This window comes from Mesoplodon mirus (genome assembly GCF_964341445.2).
Source record: "Mesoplodon mirus genome assembly, chromosome: 3".
NCBI lineage: Eukaryota > Metazoa > Chordata > Mammalia > Artiodactyla > Ziphiidae > Mesoplodon > Mesoplodon mirus.
Window position 1 is genome coordinate 78,803,841 of NC_138978.1, and position 24,130 is coordinate 78,827,970.

The 24,130-nt window shown below is 39.8% G+C and overlaps 1 protein-coding gene across 7 annotated transcripts in view; it reads right to left on the reverse strand.

Annotated features, from left to right (window-relative positions):
- Positions 1–362: 362 nt before the first annotated feature.
- The window catches only part of LOC309800252 (uncharacterized protein), a 112,784-nt gene continuing 89,016 nt past the window's right edge, over positions 363–24,130 (reverse strand). For 3 of the 7 annotated variants that reach the window (XR_014293421.1, XR_014293422.1, XM_082614286.1), the window contains 2 exons: positions 15,993–16,709; positions 11,566–11,835 (listed from right to left, as the gene is read on the reverse strand). Coding sequence is in view for 2 of the 7 variants with exons in the window: in XM_082614286.1 (XP_082470412.1) it covers positions 16,524–16,709 (186 nt within the window). In the remaining 5 variants the exon portion in view is untranslated. Of the gene's footprint in view, positions 880–11,565; positions 11,836–15,992; positions 16,710–24,130 lie in introns of those variants that run through there. The other 4 variants (XR_014293423.1, XR_014293424.1, XR_014293425.1 and 1 more) reach the window with 2 other exon arrangements.

The window sequence follows — 24,130 nt, forward strand, 5'->3', positions numbered from 1 at the left end:
GTTATCTTCATTCCAACTTGCCTCATTTTGATTCTGTCATCTTGTGCACTATTTATTACCTCTAGTTTTGTGTCATCTGAAATTTGATAAGCACGCCTTCTGTCTCTTCTAAGCAGTTGTCCAAAGAATAATAAAGACATGAACTCCAGTAAATCACTTCTTACATGCCTTCCTGCTTGAGTGATAAAGGACTACTTTGGGGAAAATGGAAATGGAATAAAGCCCAAATGGAAAATGGCTTTATTAAGTCTAATACATATATAAATTCATTTTCCCTGCAGATATTTATTGAGAATTCTCAAGGCAACACACCATGTTATGTACTTCAGAGACATACGAGAAGCATTAAAACATGATCCTTGACCTTGAAGAGCTTACTGGGAAAACAAGACATCCAAAGTGAGAGCTATGCTAAGGGCACAAGAGAGATACAATCAACAAAGTGCTATAGGAAGTTACGGGAAAAGAAATCACGGTGGCTAGTGGGAGTGGAAGAGAGCTGCTTGAAGGTGACTGAACTTGGTTTAGGCCTTGAATAATTTTTAGGATGTGAATAATTGGAAGGATAGAATGAGAATTCTAAGGAAAAGTATGTGCAAAAGCCAAATGCGTGTTCAAGCAACAATAGATAGATCAGTTCAAATCCTGTATGTATTGGTTAAGATAATTCTAGATGCTATAACAAAATGACCCCACCACATATAGTGGAATAAAGTTGATAGAAGTTCATCTCTTGTTCACTTAAAGGCTAACACAGAATGACTTGATTGGTTCCTTACTCTTCTCCAAGTGACATGCAGGGGTCTGGCCTTCTTCCATTTTGTGGCTCCAACACTTTCAAATATGGCATCCAAGTTCACCATGCTCACCTTCCTCAAGCTGAAAGAAAGTTACAGAGCATTCAGCACCACGTGTGAGAGGCTTAATGGGCCAGGCCAGGAAGTGGTACATATCACCTCTGCTCACTTTCCTCTGGCTGGGACTCAGTCACACAGCTTTAGTAACCAAAGGGAAGAGCTGGGAAATAGACTTTTATGAGCCCAGAAAGGAGAAGAAACAGGTTGGGGAAACAGCTAGCTGGTTTATGCCCCAGAGTACAATGGGGGAAATGAAAAATAAAGGTAGAAAAGTAGACTAAGCTTTCATCACTTGAGCAGTGGACAGACATATGATGTGGAGTCTGAGTGTAGCTTCTGAAGCCAAACTTTGTGGGTGGAAGCTTGGCTCTGCTATTTTCTTGTTGTATGATCTTAAAAGCTCTTTGCCTCCTTTCATCCTAATTTATGAAATTGGAAACAGTGAATCCATTATCATAGGGTTATTAGGAAGGTTAAAGTTAATAATACAAAGTGCTTAGAAAAGTGCCTAGGATAGTATCTAGTACCTAGTAGTTGCTCATTAAATATTATTCATTAACAGGTTTTGAGGGTTTTTTGTTTTAGTTTTTGGGTTCTTTTTTTTTTTTTTTTTTTTTTTTGCGGTATGCGGGCCTCTCACTGTTGTGGCCTCCCCCGTTGCGGAGCACAGGCTCCGGACGCGCAGGCCCAGCGGCCATGGCTCACGGGCCCAGCCGCTCCGCGGCATATGGGATCCTCCCAGACCGGGGCACGAACCCGTATGCCCTGCATCGGCAGGCGGACTCTCAACCACTGCGCCACCAGGGAGGCCCAGTTTTTGGGTTCTTTTTGTTTGCTTTTTTGTTTTTGTTTAATTTTATTGGATTATAGTTGATTTACAATGTTGTGTTAGTTTCAGGTATACAGCAAAGTGATTCAGTTATACCTATATTCATTCTTTTTCAGATTCTTTTCTCATACAGGTTATCACAGAACATAGAATTCTTTCTGCTATACAGTAGCATTGACAGGTTCAGAAGGCTTTGAACATGATTTCCTACCTAAGGCCAAACCACATACATCCATTGAATCATCAGTCACATAGGTATCTTAATGCTTTCCAGCAGAACCCATGGCCTTCCTAGGTTGATAGACCAAATCTCACTCACAAGTGTAATCATAGATTCAATACACATGTTTGAACCTTTGCTACATACCAGGTACTGGGGATGTAACTGTGAATTACACTGTGGGACTTATGGTCAAATTGCTCCTTTTTGTCTTCCACACATTTCAAGATCCTTGTAACTAATTCCCTGTTTAAATTCCCTCTATTTGAAATACCTAGAGCTGTTTATATTCTCCTAGCTAGACACTGACTGATACAGAGGCAATTTTTCTTTTCCATTGTTAATATTTCTGGACCTGCATTTGAAGTCAATTTTAGATAGCAATTATTTCAGGATTAAAAGAGACATTCCTGCCTTACTCCTTTCTTACTCCATTTTTAGCAAATACAAGATTTGCTTTCACTGGGGTTCGGTGTTTGAGGGTAGGGGTTGGAGTACTTAAAGAGAATGAGGGCTCAAGTGTCCTCATTCATCCCAAGTACTAGAAATACTAGATCAAGTTAAATACCATAAGTCTGCATTCTTCTTTTTTTTCCCCATAAGTCTGCATTCTGACACTAAGTCCTGAGTGCTGCCAGATAAGAATCATTAAGTTTGACACAAAACGATTTACTGTGGAGGAAACCGACTGCTGCAGATTTCCTTTGACATACAAGCAGTGAGTTATGTTTGGTCGAATGGGCAGGCAGCATTTTACAAACTAGGAGATGGTTCCAGGGTTCTGGTTCCTAAAGTCAAGATGTATACCCTCCTAACCTTGGTTTCTTCAGCTGTCACCTGGGAATTCATTCTTTAAAGAAATATTTACCAAGCACCTGCAACATGTATGGAAGAGAAATACATAAAAGCAGTGAATAAGGCATAATAAACCTGACTTTGACTCCTGGCCCTCCCGCATTCTAGTTGTGTAATCTTGGTGTGCCCAAGACCCATGCTTCACTATTTTCTGTCTTACTCTGTGCCCAAGAGGACTGACCTTCATCAACTATATCACCTGGGATCCCGTTATTGTTGGCTTTGGCCAATGGGCGGCACTTACAGGAGATGGGAGGGCAAGAGGAAAGGGAGGTTAACATATTTATTCCTCTTACTCCCTTCTTGCTTTTTCATGGTTCTAGCAACAACCCTTCTGTAACCATAACTTCTGTCTGGTGGTCCCTCTTTTTGGCAATTCTAGCTCCTGGCTGGGTTCTGATAACTCTATGTAACTTCTTACATGGAAGTAGTAAACAGCACACTTTAAAGTCCTCTTTTAAGCACACGACATTATGGATATTAAGAAAAAACGGGGGCTTCCCTGGTGGCACAGTGGTTAAGAATCTGCCTGCCAATGCAGGGGACACGGGTTGGAGCCCTGGTCCGGGAAAATCCCACATGACGTGGAGCAGCTAAGCCCGTGAGCCACAACTACTGAGCCTGCGCTCTAGAGACCACGAGCCACAACTACGGAAGCCTGTGAACCTAGAACCTGTGCTCCGCAACAAAAGAAGCCAACACAATGAGAAGCCCGTGCACCGCAACGGAGACCCAACACAGCCAAAAATAAATAAATTTATTTTTTAAAAAAGAGAAAAAAAGGATGCAAAGAAAAGGCAATTCAGCATTTTCAGAAAGAGCATTTGGCAATATTCAATGCATAATGAGGCTGTGCTTGGGGCCATCCACCCTCACCAGCTTCTCAAAGTATTTGCTGGCACTGTGAACACTGGTCAGAGTAGTTGCAGAAGGGATTAAGGGATCCAACATAACCATGACGTAATGTTTGACGTAAAAATATCGATAAAAGCAGCAAAGTGAGAATTGCTAACTTCAATGCTCTGGAAAGAAGTGGCCAATTTACTGCAGCTGAGCTTGAACTGCTTAATGATGTCCCTTAAATGATCTCCATCTAAGGGTGGTAATGACTTCCTGTTTTTGCTAGTCTCTGGGTGCCTCAACATCCCTTATTGGTTCTCTTTACTCTGCCCACCCCTCTAAAAACATTCTCCTTTTAAAGGAAATATTGGCTTGGCCAAAAACTTAGCTCGGTTAGTGAATACATTGTTCCATAAAGTTCTTCATGAAAATGAAAAATGTCTTTTATTTTTACTTAAAGCTGAAAGAACTTTTTGGCCAGCCCATGATTATTAAATTCTCCTCAAAATTCTTAGCTGAGTATGTGATTTGTTTTTCACCAGGGACTTCACTTGTGTGAGTCACTTGAGTTTATGTGTAAAGTGGGTTGCATTGAAGCTGAAATGTGACAGCGTGTACGAAGGGTTGCACCTGGCACCAGGAAGTACTCAATGAATGACAACCACTAATATTAGTAGCTATTGCGCTTTTGTGCCAGACACTATGATGAATACCAAAGTTGCCATCTACCTTTGTGTAAAATGCCCACTTCTACCACTCAACATACCCACGTCCTTTAAATGAGATAACACATACGGTGCCTACCTCAGTAACAGGGCACAGTGTAAGCACTCAGTAAGTGCTCTTGGCTCTTCAAAGCTCACCCTCTCCCACACAAGCAACATTTTCCTTTTCTGAACTCCTGTAACTCTGTCTATATTCTTCTTTTTATGCTGCTTATTACTTTCTCTTAGCAGTGTAATAACCCATTGATGCCAGAGTCATCTAGTTCATTATAACCACATCAGGGGCTAATGAGATCATCAAAGTATCCTGAAAACTCCAAAGTACTACATAAATGTATTGAGTTTGAATAACAAGTTTGTGATGTATTATGATGATATGCAGACATTAGTGTGACCCTGCCATTTAATCATTTTTTCAGTTTCTCAGAGCTTTTTGCAATATTATCTTTCCAGAAGTATTTTCATGATTATACCATACTCAAATATATGTTTGTGGGGATGAAATAGATTGAGGCTCTGATAAGCCCTCTTCATTTCCTTATGAAATGAAGTTGCTTCATTTTCTTATGAAGAGCAATGAAATGTTAGTTTTGCAATACCAGGGAATTGTCATGTTTGCTCATCTGGTATCAACCCACAATTGTTTTAACATAGGATTAGATCACACATGTCCCAGGAATTCTCCTTCCAGCTTTCCTCTTTTGCTCAATGATACTGCTCTCTCCTGCTTCTTTTCTCTAGCTCTCTGTCTCTCTGCCTCTGTCTCTCTGATTCTGTTTCATTGCTTTTGAGTGTTGGTGTTTCCCAGAGGCTAGATCTCTAGCTTCACTCTTCTTTCCTCCAACTTTAAATGCTCCCTCCTATGGGTGGACTAATCTAGGCCCATGACTTAAAACCTCACCTCAATGCCATCCATGCCCAAACTATCACTGCGGGTGCTGTGGTCTCTCCTGAGCTTCAGAACTGCCGGGGAGACATCCCTGTTTAGTCCCACAGGAACTCCAAAGTCAACATGCCCAGAACAGAGCTCATCGTGATCTTCCAGTCTGCTCCTTCTCCCCTTCCATTCTCTTGTCCATCCACACAGATTGTTGCTCAAGCCAGTTTACTGAAGCTTATTCTTAGCTTCAGTTTCTCCTTTGTCTACAAATTTAATCAATCAAGTCTGACAGATCAGTCTCCTTAAAATGGCTCAAATCCATCCATGTATCTCCATCCACCCTGCCACAACCAAGTCCAGAATATAATCATTGGTGTCTTGGATTAGTGCACAGCCCTCCTATCCAGAGTGGTCTTTCTAAATTGCAAATCTGACCATGCCAGTCTCTTGCCTAAGTCCTCCAGTGGCTTCCCAGTACCCTCAGAATGAAGTCCAAATGCCTTATCATGGCCCACAAGATACCCCTCCCCAACCTCATTCTGGTCACTTCCCCATTTTTCTCTTACGTGGGCCTCTGCACATCATATTCTATCACCTGGAACATGCTTGACCCCATCCCTGCTTGAACAACTCTTAATCCTTCTTTAAGACTCAGTGAAGGCACCACACCTTCCAAGAAGCCTTCTCCCCCTCCCCTGCCCCAGTCTGGATGTGGTAAATGCATAAATGGGGAGTTTGCAAGCCTCCAGTGGTTTTCTGGATAGTTTCACCATCCCTGTTCCCTGAACACTTACTGCTGAGGTGGTTGTTACACACTTTTTATTTCACCCTTCACCTATTTTCTCCTCTGAATCATCTTTTCTCAGCTTCTCCTCTTCATGAATTCACTTTTCTCACTCTTCGTTCCAGTTATCTATTGCTACATAACAAACCACTGCCAAACTTAGGGGCTGGAAACAATCTTTTTATTTTACTGATGATTTGTGGATCAGGAATTTGGGAAAGGCTTATCCAGGTGGTTCATCTCAGATCCTCATGGACTTTGTCAGGGCAGCTGGAGCTGGAGGGTCCACTTCCAAGATGGCTCCCTCACTCACATCTCTTCTGCTTCCCTGTTCCTTGGCCTCTCTCTCTCTCCATGGGAATAAATCTCTTTCTCCAGGGCCTCTCCATGTGGCTTGGGCTACTCACAGCATGGTGGTCTCAAAGTAGTCTCTCTTCTTAATAAGCTGTTGGCTTCCTAGTGGTGATAAGTGGATGCTGCCAGGCCATTTAAGAGTTACACACAGAACTAGTATGACATCATGTCTGACATCCTGTATTGGACAAAGCAGTCACAGACCTGTCCAGATTCAGAGAGGAATTAGACAACACTTCTTGTTGGATGGAATGCCCATCATTAAACAACCACATTCTTATTCTCCAGTTCTGTTATATTCCAGTATAGTATTTCTATAACTTTTTCAGAGAATTTGCCTTCCATTTCCTGAACTTTTTAACTTTTCCTGAATTAAAATCAGGGTCCATACTATAGATTTACTTACACAACTAGCTCAATTTACTGACTAGTGCTAGGCACTAGTACTGTCTTGTATGGAAGATGGCTATTAATTAAACACCATATAATTCAATACTTACAAACTAAGTGCTAAAAAGGGAAAGGACTGGATACCCTGGGCATGTATAATAACAAAACTCCCATCTGTCTGGGGTATTAAGAGAGGCATTCCTGAGGAGGTGACTTTTGAGCTGAGACTTGAAGTCTGGGTAGGTATTAATTAAGAGTGTAGAGAGGGCTTCGCTGGTGGCACAGTGGTTGAGAGTCCGCCTGGAGAACAGTATGGAGGTTCCTTTGAAAACTAAAAATAGTACTACCATATGACCCAGCAATCCCACTCCTGAGCATATACCCAGATAAAACCATAATTCAAAAACATACATATATCCCAATATTCACTGCAGCAGTATTTACAATAGCCAGGACATGGAAGCAACGTAATGTCCATCAGCAGAGGAATGGATAAAGAAGATGTGGCACATATATACAATGGAATATTACTCAGCCGTAAAAAAAATAATGCCATTTGCAGCAACATGGATGGACCTAGAGATTGTCACACTGAGTGAAGTAAGTCAGACACAGAAAGACGAATATCATATGATATCACTTATATGTGGAATCTAAAAAAAGGGTACAAATGAACTTATTTACAAAATAGAGGCAGAGTTACAGATGTAGGAAACAAACTTATGGTTACCAGGGCCTGGTGGGGGAGGGATAAATTGGGAGATTGGGATTGACATATACACAGTACTGTATATATACACACTACTGTATATAAAATAAATAACTAATAAGAACCTGCTGTATAGCACAGGGAACGCTACTCAATACTCTGTGGTGGTCTATATGGGAAAATAATCTTTAAAAAAAAGTGGATATATGTATATGTATAACAAATTCACTTTGCTGTACACCTGAAACTAACACAACATTGTAAATCAACTATACCTCAATAATTTTTTTTTTAAAAGTGAGAGGGAGCTTAATGTGTTTGAGGAAATTTTTTTTTTAAATCCATGTGCTACAGCTGGAATGTGGGTGACGTTGTTAACTCTGTTTTAAAAGTGAAATTTTTTAAAAAATCCATGTGCTACAGCTGGAATGTGGGTGACATTGTTAACCCTGTTTTAAAAGTGAGGAAATTGAGGGTCAGCGCCCGGCTGAGAGCATGATACCAGGAGAAGGCTCCACCATGTGTGTTTCCCCATTGGTGAGGAGTTTGCCCTCAGGCCTCTCCTTCAGCCTTTTACAACTAGAAGAGCATCCCCTACAAACCTAGTGATGTCTTACCTGAGAGTTATCTAGAGTCAGAGAAATCAGCATGAAAAATCACCCTAAGAAAACATTATCTGCAGAAAATATAACACATCCTGGTAGTATAACAGACAAGAGTGTAGTTTAAAAGTAAATCAAGACTAACTCATGCAAAGATTATCTAATTTAGAAACAACATATGATTCATACTACTATCTCCATTAGTCTCATTATATATAAATAATTATATATGTATATATATAACTTTTATGTGAAAGCTAGAAGAAAATGGTAATTTGGGTTCATACAGGCCACATATGTAGCCATTTTCCAAATTTCTAAATTTTCCAGAGAATTTATTTGAACATCCTAGCAAATCAGTATATGCATCAGTACAAAATGCTGCTCAGATTATCTATAAGTTACTGGTCTAGGATATTTTATGTTTTTATACCCCAGTAAATGGACTTCAATTTTATGTTCAGTTCTTAAGTTATTTTTAATGTATTTTTTTATATTTGAAAAAATTAACTATGCCATCTGCCAATTCAAAAGTGGGGGAAAAATTTAAAAGGCCTTTAAAGAAAGACTTTTTCAAAAATATAGAAGGAAAAAAAAGCAAGAAAACTGCCTTGGAAAGCAATTTTTCTTGTGGAAATGCTGTAATAGTTACATCATTTTAGGGGGGAACGGGACAAGAATATTATATAGAAAAATCAGAATCGTGCTTTTATGGAAAATCCATGGGTTCCCACAAAAAGACCACACAATGCAACTTTAAGAAGAAAGGAAAGGGCTTCCCTGGTGGCGCAGTGGTTGAGAGTCCGCCTGCCGATGCAGGGGACACGGGTTCGTGCCCCGGTCCGGGAAGATCCCACATGCCGCGGAGCGGCTGGGCCCGTGAGCCATGGCTGCTGAGCCTGTGCGTCCAGAGCCTGTGCTCCGCAACGGGAGAGGCCACAACAGTGAGAGGCCAGTGTACCAAAAAAAAAAAAAAAAAAAGAAGAAGAAAGTAAAGAGATTTCAACTCTAATTTGCTTTTTGCCAAGAACTTTCTGACATCCTAATTAATTTTAGAAATTATCCTTTCAGGTATACTCTCCCTTTTGTGACTTTGTTAATGTTTCTTGAGCTTTATAATATCATCTGCCTCATTGCAATATGTTTCTGATTCTCATCACAAATGGTCATCACTGGTAAGGTGCAGATCAGGAGAAGAGGCTGGACACTGTCAGGAAAGACTGATGAATGTCAACTGATGAAGAATGAACTGTTAACATTTTGGGGAATAGTCCTCAGGACTTTATATCGGTCTATAATATCACATTCTATATAATTTTATATTACTTTATAATATTTATTCTAAGGAATATGGTGAAAATAATACACCCTTTAAAAGAAATTCTAATTTCATTGTCCTTTGAAAATTTAAACATAATTTTTATTTTGCTTTAATTTGTGTTTTGCTTTTAAAAGATTCATTGTTTGTTATAGCCCAAGAGGTAGTAACTGAAAAGCTTAAAGTAGTTAATAACCTGAGATTATTTTTCCTCCCTCTTGTTTTCCTTTTATAAAAAAACAGAAGGAAATTAAATGCTTATTTAAATCAAACGAATTAACTGAACACTAGTATTACCATGACCAGTGTTTGCACCACTAATTGCTTATTGAGTATTATGACAGTGTTCACACAGTCTGAACATAGAACAGGTTTGGCCAAGAATCAAAACAGGCAGTTTTAGTTCTACATGGTATGGAAACAGGTATTCTGGAGTTGGAGCCCATGTGAGTATCATCAAAACACCAGACAATTAAATATTGCTAGTTCAGTTTGATAGGCTTTGTTTTCATCCCTTTAGGGTGAAAATGGTGCTTGTAGCTCCGATCGGCTTGGCCCTGCTTGGGAGAGAGTCCTATTGAGATGGCCTAATCACATTTCCTGGAAGAGTTCACATAGATCTGATTTGGAAATTTCCAGAAATGACTATGTCCTTCTTAACACACACTGGAATCTAAGAAGATAATATTTCCTTGTCACATTGTTCTAAAGCAGACATTCATTACATTGAAAGAGCACGTCTGCTCTCAGAGGAACAACTGTGAGCAATAAAAGAGAAAACAGAACACATAACAAAACAGCTAACTTCTTCAGGAGAATGGGAGAATGTAACCAATGCGGAGAGTTCAACACTTCTATCCTCAAACTGTGGTATAGTCTCAATTCAACACAGAGGTTCTTCAGCTCTCCCCCTCCCACCCCTCATGCTGTCAGTCAGCCGCTCCAGTCCCCATGGGCTCTCTCCCAGCCTAGGATTAAAATGCTCCCTTCCACAACCAAGATGTATTCATGCTGGAGTTCATTCTTTCAGATTCTCCCTAAGCATCTAATTAAACCTAATAAACCTATTTGTGCTAGGATTTTACTAGATGAAAATAACTAATCAATTCAATACCTTTTACTGAGTGACTAAGTGTGCTAGGCACTGTGGTTAATAATCTGTTTAAGAAACAGTTTCTCTATTCATTTAAAAAATCAGGAACAACTGGGAAGCCCTACTGAAGCAGTTAAATAAATCATGTTATATCCATACCTGTGGGATACTCTGTAGCCACTCAGAAGAATGCTTTTGAAAATACTGCTTCCATTCATTATGGATGTCAACTAAACTTACTGTGGTAATCATATGATAATATATACACCTTAAACTTATACAGTGTAGTATGTCAATTATATCAATAAAATTGGGAAAAAAAGGCAATAATGCTTTAGTATGATCCCAGTTTTATTTTTTAAATGTGCATAGGAAAAAAAGACAATGAAATATAATAGTAACTGGTTATCTTTAAGAAATGGGATTATATATGATGTTAATTTTCTTCAAACTTCTATGTACTTTCCAATTTTCTTCAAGGAGCATATACTGTGTTATAATCAGAAAATAAACAATTTAACAAGAAGACAATAGACAATTTCTCTCTGGAAGAGTTGTCAGTCTAGTCGAGATAATACTCAATTAAAAACTATAATGTATGTTATATTATGGTAAATGTTGTTATTTTGCACAAGGTGTTATGAGAACATTTAATCACGCATATAGGTGACGGAATATTTAATATGATACTGCCCCCACTGATTTTGTAAATGTATTTAGTATTGTAAGGAAATATACAGTTCACAATTCCATATCGAAAATCTTTGGTGCCAGATGTGTTTCAAAACTTAGACTTTTTTGGATTTTAGAAATAATGTGGTGAGGGCTTCCCTGGTGGCACAGTGGTTAAGAATCCACCTGCCAATGCAAGGGACTCGGTTTCGAGCCCTGGTCCAGGAACATCCCATATGCCGCGGAGCAACTAAGCCCATGCACCACAACTACTAAGCCTGCGCTCTAGAGCCGCGTGCCACAACTACTGAGTCCACGTGCCACAGCTACTGAAGCCCGGGTGCCTAGAGCCCGCACACCTCAACGAAGAGCAGCCCCCGCTCACCGCAACTAGAGAAAGCCCACACACAGCAATGAAGACCCAATGCAGCCAAAAATAAATAAATAAAAACTAAAAAAATAAACACACTTTACAAACATTTTAAAGCATCAAAAAATACACTTTAAAAATACGTAGGTGGGCTTCCCTGGTGGCGCAGTGGTTGAGAGTCCGCCTGCCGATGCAGGGGACACGCGTTCGTGCCCCGGTCTGGGAAGATCCCACATGCCATGGAGCGGCTGGGCCCATGAGCCATGGCCGCTGAGCCTGCGCGTCCGGAGCCTGTGCTCTGCAACAGGAGAGGCCATGACAGGGAGAAGCCCGCGTACTGCAAAAAAAAAAAAAAAAGTAGGTCTTCTAAGTAGAAGTAATATTAATAGAGCTGGCAAAAATGCATTTCTCAGTACTTTTTTAAAGGCTGTCACTAAGCCAAACATTTCCTAATCACTCTTGGACGAATATGGGCAGCTAAGTGAACAAAAAGCTGTGGTTTCAGTCCTTAACTCTAAAACCGCTGAGTTTATTGATATATAGACAGTTCAGAAAAAATTTATTATATATATATATATATATATATATATATATATATATATATATATATATATATATATAATGTGGGGTTTTTTTTCAACCTTTGTAGTATAATGTGTGCAGTGTCTGAGCTAATATTGCATGCCACTGAGGACAAGTAGCAATTTCCATGAAGTGACAGAGAAGCGGTTTTAGGGGGAAAAAATGCCAAGGATGATTCATTTGAAATCAACCTTGAAAGTTTTCCTGCTGACAAGGCTGACAGAAGGGAGGACTAGGACAAAGGTTAAATTCTTCAGTTCTAGGAAACTGCTTTGTCTTTAGGGCTTACTCTTCCAAGCTCTGCTAGTCCATCAAGACAAACCATTTAATTTTCTCCTGTGGATACAAGATCGTCCTCAGTCAGACTAACCATACAGAGCTTCTGACAGAAAAAGGAATTTCTCCATGGTTCTACAAACCATGCAGTCAATGAATGTTGATTTATTAATGCAAGTTGACCATCAAGATCTAAATTCCACAATAATCTCTCAAAATAATGATTTCCCATCATTACCACCTTCTTTTTGAGTAACCTAACTACCAGTATTTAGAAAATTGATTGATTTGACTTCCTCTATGTATTTTCAGCCTCTGGCTGGAGTCATAAAAGCAGAAACATGACCCTAGGGTAAAAAGCAGGTGAGCAACTTAAGAGACATATGTACTTTGTGAGTCATTGGGAATTGGTGATTTTGAACATTTTCATCACTGCTTTCACATAATACTAAACTCTTCTTAGCAACTGATACAGGCTGCGGTGTGCTATGAATAGCACAACCAGAGCTTCAGTGAGGTTTTTTTTCATGTTAAATGCACATTTATCAGCCTACTATAGATTCCTGTCTTCATAATCATCAAACTGAAAAATTATTAGCTGTTTAATATCATATAATGCTGTGTAAGTGCCATAAAAATAAATAAAGGACACTTGGGTCTTATCTTCTGGAACCTTACAATTTTGAACAGATGATGATGACAAACAAAGAGAAACAAATAAGCTATACAATAAATAATTGCATTAATTAAATAGATAAAACATTATGTTGAGAACAAACAAGACAGTTAACCTAGGTAGACTTTTAGTTGATGAGTGAAGAGGCAATTATAGAAGCAACCCACAGGGAACTGATTTTTAAAAGGGCCTAATTATTTAATTAAGACACTCCTTCCTGGAAGAGGGCAAATCCAGAGATTTTGCATATTTGGTAACTGCAAAATAACTAAACTTCTTGGGTGGGAGAAATATTCCAGAACTTCTATTCTTTTCATCTCCAAAACTTATAATAATTGGCATTAGAACTAAGATCCAGCAAATTCTGTTGGATTTAAGTTTTGCCTTCAATCACATGTCGCTAAGAGCAAACGTGCTATTGATATTAAGAAAAGTGTCAGGACTATGTTCAAATGTATATTGGATTTAGGCTTGTGACAGTGCTTATTACTATAGAAAGTGTTTTGTTTTGCCTTTTTTTTAGCGGAACACAAATAATTTTTTTAATGAAAAAACAATCTCTGAAACAAAGAACATATACATTATTACATGTATTACAACGGCATTATTTTACATTTTTGCAAAATGGAGGATAGTTGCATTCTCCTATCTCCTTCTGCATTCAATCTATTGCAAATCTCGGTTTTTTAAAAAGTAGCAATTGTATATTTTAAAGGAGTACGACACCATGTTTGATATACATATACATAGTGAAATGATTACTATGGTCAAGCTAATTAACATATCCACTTCCTAACACATTTAGCATTTTTTTTGTGTGTGTGTGGTGAAGGCACCTGAAGTCTACTGTCTTATCAAATTTCTAGTATATAATACAGTGTTATTAACTATAGTCATCATGCTATACATTAGATCTCAAGATACTATAGAAAATGAATACTAACAGATGTATCAAAGGACACAGCATCAGTAGGACAATTAAAGTCAATAAACTCTGGAAACAAGTTATTATCAGGCCATATTTATACAAACATGTCTTAATATGGGGAAGTTCAAGCATTTATTTTTATCTACTCTGTTCAGGGTAAACTGAATTAGCAAAAGTTAATGGGCCTAATTCTAAAATTTGTCTCACCAGTGGCTTATTGACACAGCTGAAACGCTCCAAAATCAGCTCCTTTAGTTTGGAAAGTGAATTCTTTCAGTAAGGAAATATTAATGATTTGTTTTCTGCAAATTTCACATTTTAAAAGGGCATCTTTGGGCTTCCCTGGTGGCACAGTGGTTGAGAGTCCGCCTGCCGATGCAGGGGACACGCGTTCGTGCCCCGGTCCGGGAAGATCCCACATGCCGCAGAGCGGCTGGGCCCGTGAGCCATGGCCGCTGAGCCTGCGCATCCGGAGCCTGTGCTCCGCAACAGGAGAGGCCACAACAGTGAGAGGCCTGCATACCGCAAAAAAAAAAAAAAAGGCATCTTTGAGAAAGACACAAGAGAAATATCTAATTTACAAAGTGATAGAGATTACCCTGCTGTCACTCTTGCTCCCTGGCAAGCAAATGTGGATCTGAGGTTCTAGCCGAAGGCTCACTTCCACAAGGCAGTATCTATACATATGTAACTTACTTTACCACAAAGCATAAGAAATGTGGTTTTCTGGAGATAAGGATGAAAATCCACTGGGTTGAGAGCTGTCATCTATGCTTTACAATGTTAGAAATAAAATGCACTTAAACAGAGGAGATCCTTATAGAGATACCTTAGTTTGGGGATGTCCAGCAGACTTTTCAAAACACACACCAAAAAAATCTAAAAAACTGAATGCATTCCAAAAAATCAAAAGGCTCGTGGAGAATTGTTCTGACAGAATTCAGTTCTCACAAATCAATCAGGGGTTGAATAACACATTTACAATGCAGAGTTAGAATCCTCCTGTGAAGCATTTTTCCTAAAAATTGGATAGGATTTTATTAGAGAGTACTATGATATTTTTGGCTTTAACATTTCAGCCAGACTGTATATTTACTCATTCATTCAACCATCAAGTGCCTACTGGATACCAGCACTGGGAATGCAAAATGAATATGCTATGGCTCCTGAACTTCTTTAATCTAATAGGAAGGAACAAGCACGTAGAAAATCTCAATGGGGTTCAATAAACACAGGATGATGTCAGGAAAAACACTATCTCCATTTGGGCGGGGGGCTTCATCAAAAGGAACAAATAGAAGGGTGGTCCAGGCAATGGAAATGGCATTTACAAAGCCATGGAGACAGAAAAAAAGCACTTTGGAGTCATGGCAAAACAACTCAAAATGAGTCAATTGGTGTAGAGAGGTAGGTGGAGCCTAGATGACCAATGGAGGAGAAATCTTTGATAGATGCTAAACAGAAATGAAAAGACCAGAAGGACAACCCTTTGAGGTAGTATGATATAATGTCTCTAGAACAACTGGATGCTTAATTGGCCAAAGCAGTTGTGAGAAAAGTTATATCTTTGTACATAGAAGAGAGATTGACCTCTTTCAAATGAACGATAGGTCCTTTTCTCATCAGTTGCATCCTTGAGTATAGGATCAACCACTGAGGGAAGTTGAAGGAGGAGGCATTATGCTCAGAGATGATCTGGGCATTACCGAGGGAGGACTTGAGAACCTGTGGCTATCATCTTTCAATCAAATGCATGCATGTGGGGTACTTCAAGCTCTACAGGCAGTAACAAATGCAGATCCAAGAAAGGGGCAGTAGATGATAAGAACGGTCTACATTGTCATGGGGATTATTAAAGAACTGACTGGGGGACTTCTGGGGAAGATGGCGGAAGAGTAAGATGTGGAGATCACCTTCCTTCCCAAAGATACACCAGAAATACAGCTACACGTGGAACAACTCCTACAGAACACCTACTGTACGCTGGTGGAAGACCTCAGACCTCCCAAAAGGCAAGAAACTCCCCACGTACCTGGGTAGGGCAAAGCGGAGAGATTCCCACACAGACGATCGGTGCCAACTGGCACTCACCAGCCCGAGAGGCTTGTCTGCTCACCCGCCGGGGCAGGCGGCGCTGGGAGCTGAGGTTTGGGCTTCAGTCGGAGCGCAGGGAGAGGACTGGAGCTGGCGGCGTGAACACAGCCTGAAGGGGCTAATGAGCCACAGCTAGCCGGGAGGGAGTCCGGGAAAAAGTTTGGACCTGCCGAAGAGGCAAGAGACTTTTTCTTCCCTCTTTGTTTCCTGGTGCGCGAGGAGAGGGGATTAAGAGTGCTGCTTGGAGGAGCTCCAGAGACGGGCGCTAGCCGCTGCTGAAAGCATGGACCCCAGAGACAGGCGTGGGACGCTGGGGCTGCTGCCACCGCTGTGAGGCCTGTGTGCGAGCGCAGGTCACTGTCCATGCCCCCCTTCCGGGGAGCCTGTGCAGCCCGTCACGGCCGGGGTCCCGGGATCCAGGGACGGCTTCCCTGGGAGAACGCACGACGCACCTCGGGCTGGTGCAACGTCACGCCGGCCTCTGCCGCTGCAGGCTCCACCCGCACTCCGTGCCCCTCCCGGCCCCCCGGCCTGAGTGAGCCAGAGTCCCCGAAGCGGCTGCTCCTTTAACCCTGTCCTGTCTGAGGGAAGAACAGACGCCCTCCGGTGACCTACACGGAGAGGTGGGGCCAAATCCAAAGCTGAGACCCGGGAGCTGTGAGAACAAAGAAGAGAAAGGGAAATCTCTCCCAGCAGCCTCAGAAGCAGCGGATTAAAGCTCCGCAATCAACTTGATGTACCCTGCATCTGTGGAATACATGAATAAACAACGAATCATCCCAAATTCAGGAGCCAGGAGTCAGTGCTGTGCCTCTGAGGTGGGAGAGCCAACTTCAGGACACTGGTCCACAAGAGACCTCCCAGCTCCACATAATATCAAACGGCGAAAATCTTCCAGAGATCTCCATCTCAACACCAGCACCCAGCTTCACTCAACGACCAGCAAGCTACAGTGCTGGACACCCTATGCCAAACAACTAGCAACACAGGAACACAACGCCACCCGTTAGCAGAGAGGCTGCCTAAAATCATAAAAAGTCCGCAGACACCCCAAAACACACCACCAGACGTGGACCTGTCCACCAGAAAGACAAAATCCAGCCTGATCCACCAGAACACAGTCACTAGTCCCCTCCACCAGGAAGCCTACACAACCCACTGAAACAACCTTAGCCACTGGGGACAGACACCAAAAACAACAGGAACTATGAACCTGCAGCCTGCAAAAAGGAGACCCCAAACACAGTAAGATAAGAAAAATGAGAAGACAAAAAAAAAAAAAACACAGCAGGAGAAGGAGCAAGATAAAAACCCACCAGACGTAACAAATGAAGAGGTACTAGGCAGTCTACCTGAAAAAGAATTCAGAATAATGACAGTAAAGATGATCCAAGATTCTATTTCCAAGATCCAAAATCTTGGAAATAGAATAGACAAAATGCAAGAAACAGTTAACAAGGACCTAGAAGAACTAAAGATGAATCAAGCATCGATTAAAAACACAATAAATGAAATGAAAAATACTCTAGATGGGATCAATAGCAGAATAACTGAGGCAGAAGAACGGATAAGTGAGGTGGAAGATAAAATAGTGGAAATAACTGATGCAGAGCAAAATAAAGAAAAAAGAATGAAAAGAACAGAGGACGGTCTCAGAGACCTCTGGGACAACATTAAACACACCAACATTCGAATTATAGGGGTTCCAGAAGAAGAAGAGAAAAAGAAAGGGACTGAGAAAAGATTTGAAGAGATTATAGTTGAAAACTTCCCTAATATAGGAAAGGAAATAGTTAATCAAGTCCAGGAGGCACAGAGAGTCCCATACAGAATAAATCCAAGGAGAAATATGCCAAGACACATATTAATCAAACTGTCAAAAATTAAACACAAAGAAATCATATTAAAAGCAGCAAGGCAAAAACAACAAATAACACACAAGGGAATCCCCATCAGGTTAACAGCTGATCTCTCAGCAGAAACTCTACAAGCCAGAAGGGAGTGGCAGGACATAATTAAAGTGATGAAGGAGAAAAACCTGCAACCAAGACTACTCTACCCAGCAAGGATCTCATTCAGATTTGATGGAGAAATTAAAACCTTTACAGACAAGCAAAAGCTGAGAGAGTTCAGCACCACCAAACCAGCTTTACAACAAATGCTAAAGGAACTTCTCTAGGCAAGAAACACAACAGATGGAAAAGACCTACAATAACAAACCCAAAACAATTAAGGAAATGGGAATAGGAACATACATATCAATAATTACCTTAAATGTAAATGGACTAAATGCTCCCACCAAAAGACACAGACTGGCTGAATGGATACAAAAACAAGACCCATATATATGCTGTCTACAAGAGACCCACTTCAGACCTAGAGACACATACAGATTGAAAGTAAGGGGATGGAAAAAGATATTCCATGCAAATGGAAATCAAAAGAAAGCTGGAGTAGCAATTCTTATATCAGACAAAATAGACTTTAAAATAAAGACTATTGGAAGAGACAAAGAAGGACACTACCTAATGATCAAGGGATCGATCCAAGAAGAAGATATAACACTTGTAAATATTTATGCACCCAACATAGGAGCACCTCAATACATAAGGCAAATACTAACAGCCATAAAAAGGGAAATCAACAGTAACACACTCATAGCAGGGGACTTTAACACCCCATTTTCACCAATGGACAGATCATCCAAAATGAAAATAAATAAGGAAACACAAGCTTTAAATGATGCATTAAACAAGATGGACTTAATTGATATTTATAGGACATTCCATCCAAAAATAACAGAATACACATTTTTCTAAAGTTCTCATGGAACATTCTCTAGGATAGATCATATCTTGGGTCACAAATCAAGCCTTGGTAAATTTAAGAAAATTGAAATTGTATCAAGTATATTTTCCGACCACTATGCTATGAGACTAGACGTCAATTACAGGAAAAGATCTGTAAAAAATACAAACACATGGAGGCTAAACAATACACTACTCAATAATGAAGTGATCACTGAAGAAATCAAAGAGGAAATAAAAAAATACCTAGAAACAAATGACAATGGAGACACGACGACCCAAAACCTATGGGATGCAGCAAAAGCAGTTCTAAGAGGGAAGTTTATAGCAATACAATCCCACCTTAAGAAACAGGAAACATCTCGAGTAAACAACCTGACCCTGCACCTAAAGCAATTAAAGAAAGAAGAACAAAAAACCCCCAAAGTTAGCAGAAGGAAAGAAATCATAAAGATCAGATCAGAAATAAATTAAAAAGAAATGAAGGAAACAATAGCAAAGATCAATAAAACTAAAAGCTGGTTCTTTGAGGAGATAAACAAAATTGATAAACCATTAGCCAGACTCATCAAGAAAAAAGGGAGAAGACTCAAGTCAATAGAATTAGAAATGAAAAAGGAGAAGTAACAACTGACACTGCAGAAATACAAGAGATCATGAGAGATTACTACAAGAAACTCTATGCCAATAAAATGGACAACCTGGAAGAAATGGACAAATTCTTAGAAATGCACAACCTGCCAAGACTGAATCAGGAAGAAATAGAAAATATGAATAGACCAATCACAAGTACTGAACTTGAAACTGTGATTAAAAATCTTCCAACAAACAAAAGCCCAGGACCAGATGGCTTCACAGGTGAATTCTATCAAACATTTAGAGAAGAGCTAACACCTATCCTTCTCAAACTCTTCCAAAATATAACAGAGGGAGGAGCACTCCCAAACTCATTCTACGAGGCCACCATCACCTTGATACCAAAACCAGGCAAGGATGTCTCAAAGAAAGAAAACTACAGGCCAATATCACTGATGAACATAGATGCAAAAATCCTCAACAAAATACTAGCAAACAGAATCCAACAGCACATTAAAAGGATCATACACCATGATCAAGTGGGGTTTATTCCAGGAATGCAAGGATTCTTCAATATACGCAAATCAATCAATGTGATACACCATATTAACAAATTGAAGGAGAAAAACCATATGATCATCTCAATAGATGCAGAGAAAGCTTTCGACAAAATTCAACACCCATTTATGATAAAAACCCTGCAGAAAGTAGGCATAGAGGGAACTTTCCTCAACATAATAAAGGCCATATATGACAAACCCACAGCCAACATCGTCCTCAATGGTGAAAAACTGAAACCATTTCCACTAAGATCAGGAACAAGACAAGGCTGCCCACTCTCACCACTCTTATTCAACTTAGTTTTGGAAGTTTTAGCCACAGCAATCAGAGAAGAAAAGGAAATAAAAGGAATCCAAATTTGAAAAGAAGAAGTAAAGCTGTCACTGTTTGCAGATGACATGATACTATACATAGAGAATCCTAAAGATGCTACCAGAAAACTACTAGAGCTAATCAATGAATTTGGTAAAGTAGCAGGATACAAAATTAATGCACAGAAATCTCTGGCATTCCTGTACACTAATGATGAAAAATCTGAAAGTGAAATCAAGAAAACACTCCCATTTCCCACTGCAACAAAAAGAATAAAATATCTAGGAATAAACCTACCTAAGGAGACAAAAGACCTGTATGCAGAAAATTATAAGACACTGATGAAAGAAATTAAAGATGATACAAATAGATGGAGAGATATACCATGCTCCTGGATTGGAGGAATCAATATTGTGAAAAATGACTCTACTGCCAAAAGCAATCTACAGATTCAATGCAATCCCTATGAAACTACCACTGGCATTTTTCACAGAACTAGAACAAAAAATTTCAAAATTTGTTTGGAAAAACAAAAGACCCCGAATAGCCAAAGCAATCTTGAGAATGAAAAATGGAGCTGGAGGAATCAGGCTCCCTGACTTCAGACTATACTACAAAGTTACAGTAATCAAGACAGTGTGGTACTGGCACAAAAACAGAAAGATAGATCAATGGAACAGGATAGAAAGCCCAGAGATAAACCCTCACACATATGGTCAACTTATCTTTGATAAAGGAGGCAGGAATGTACAGTGGAGAAAGGACAGCCTCTTCAATAAGTGGTGCTGGGAAAACTGGACAGGGACATGTAAAAGTATGAGATTAGATCATTCCCTAACACCATACACAAAAATAAGCTCAAAATGGATTAAAGACTTAAGTGTAAGGCCAGAAACTATCAAACTCTTAGAGGAAAACATAGGCAGAACACTCTATGACATAAATCACAGCAAGATCCTTTTGGACCCACCTCCTAGAGAAATGGAAATAAAAACAAAGATAAACAAATGGGACCTAATGAAACTTTAAAGTTTTTGCACAGCAAAGGAAACCATAAACAAGACCAAAAGACAACCCTCAGAATGGGAGAAAATATTTACAAATGAAACAACTGACAAAGGATTAATCTCCAAAATTTATAAGCAGCTCATGCAGCTCAATAGCAAAAAAACAAACAACCCAATCCAAAAATGCGCAGAAGATTTAAATAGGCATTTCTCCAAAGAAGATATACAGACTGCCAACAAACACATGAAAGAATGCTCAACATCATTAATCATTAGAGAAATGCAAATCAAAACTACAGTGAGATATCTCACACCAGTCAGAATGGCCATCATCAAGAAATCTAGAAACAATAAATGCTGGAGAGGGTGTGGAGAAAAGGGAACACTCTTGCACTGCTGGTGGGAATGTGAATTGGTACAGCCACTATGGAGAACAGTATGGAGGTTCCTTAAAAAACTACAAATAGAAGTACCATATGACCCAGCAATCCCACTACTAGGCATATACCCTGAGAAAACCATAATTCAAAAAGAGACATGTACCAAAATGTTCATTGCAGCTCTATTCACAATAGCCCAGAGATGGAAACAACCTAAGTGTCCATCATTGGATGAATGGATAAAGAAGATGTGGCACATATATACAATGGAATATTACTCAGCCATAAAAAGAAACGAAACTGAGCTATTTGTAATGAGGTGGATAGACCTAGAGTCTGTCATACAGAGTGAAGTAAGTCAGAAAGAGAAAGACAAATACCGTATGCTAACACATATATATGGAATTTAAGAAAAAAAATATCATGAAGAACCTAGGGGTAAAACAGGAATAAAGACACAGACCTACTTGAGAATGGACTTGAGGATATGGGGAGGGGGAAGGGTAAGCTGTGACAAAGCGAAAGAGAGGCATGGACATATATACAGTACCAAATGTAAGGTAGATAGATAGTGGGAAGCAGCCGCATAGCACAGGGAGATCAGCTCGGTGCTTTGTGACCGCCTGGAGGGGTGGGATAGGGAGGGTGGGAGGGAGGGAGACGCAAGAGGGAAGGGATGGGGGAACAGATGTATATGTACACATGATTCACTTTGTTATAAAGCAGAAACTAATAAAAAAAATAAAATAAGTAAAAAATAAAAGAACTGACTGGGAAAGCAATTTAATATAATTAATAGTTCAAATTCCTTCATCTTCAAATTGTGCCCGCATCAAATGTCAGCTTCTAATATAATTATTCTGCTAATCAGCAATCCTCTTTCAATGTAAACAATGTTTTCCTTATATCAATATAATCTTGTTCTTCCAAAGAAAATGTTTTTGTTATTATTTTTAATACATTTTATTTATTTAATTTCTTGAAGTGGTAGCACATTCACATACTTCAAGCATCAAAAGTATAAAACGATGTACAGCAATATCTCTTTTCCAGCCCTGTCTTCTATCTGCCAAGGTCCTATCCCCTTAAAAGTAACCAACATTATTAGTTTCTCATTTACTTCCCAGGATTTTAAAACTTTGTACGCGGGCCTCTCACTATTGCGGCCTCTCCCGTTGAGTAGCACAGGCTCCAGACGCGCAGGCTCAGCGGCCATGGCTCACGGGCCCAGCTGCTCCGCGGCATGTGGGATCCTCCCAGACTGGGGCACGAACCCGTGTCCCCTGCATCGGCAGGCAGACTCTCAACCACTGCGCCACCAGGGAAGCCCCCCAGGATTTTTAAATTGTATATACAAACCAGTACAAGTATAGATTATGTTCCCTTCTTTTTTTAACCCTAATAGTACACTATTTTGGCACCCTTTTCTCCCCACTTAAAAATAAATCTTGGAGATTGTATTAGTCAGTTCAGGCTCCCATAACAAAATCTCGTATGCTGGATGGCTTAAATAACAGAAATTTATTTTCTCACAGTTCTGGAGACTGGAAATCATAGACCAGGGTGCCAGTATGGTCAGGTTCTGTGGAGAGCTCTTTTCCTGGCTTGCAGACAGCCGTCTTCTCACTGTGTCCTCACATGGTGGAGAAAGGCAGCAAGCTCACCGGTGTCTCTTATTATCAGGGCATAAGGGCAGCAGCCCCACCATGAGCGCCCCACTTGCACGATCTCATCTAACCCTAATTACCTCCCAAAGGCCCTATAACCAAATATCATCACATTGGGGGATTAGGGCACCAACATATGTACTTTGGGGAGACACAAACAACTTAGTCCACACAGAGATCTTTCCATATAAGACATAAGACACTCTTTTTTTTTTTTGTACAGCTACACAGTATGCTATTATTACATCATATATCTTTAAGGTTGGAACTGGGAAAACTGAAGTTGTCTTTAATCATTCTTTGTTAATAGGAGCTGCAGAAAAAGTGTTAGGGATTGATAGGTGATGTTTCTGATGAGGGTCCACATAGGCTGGAATTATTATATTCTGATGATTGTTAGAAAAACTCAAGCAATATGTTCAATATACATTCATTAGCTCATCACTAGATCCTCAAAACCTCAGCTTTCTAAATCAAATATGTTAGAAATGTTGTTCTAATATGAAGATACTTATTTGAAGATGCAAATTATATTAATAAAACATATAGCTATGAAATGTATTTTTGCTATGTCACTGCTTACAAGCAATAGTCAGCTTACACTTGACTGTTACTTGTTAGACAGGCCATTCTAAACACATTAGTGTACACTGGGGTTATGAGAAGGGTATTTGTGTAGAAGAAGATTTAGTGATCTCTATAATTAAAGTTCAAATAGTTATTCTTGTCAGAAATGGGAAAGAATCAAGAATGAGGAAGAGAGAAA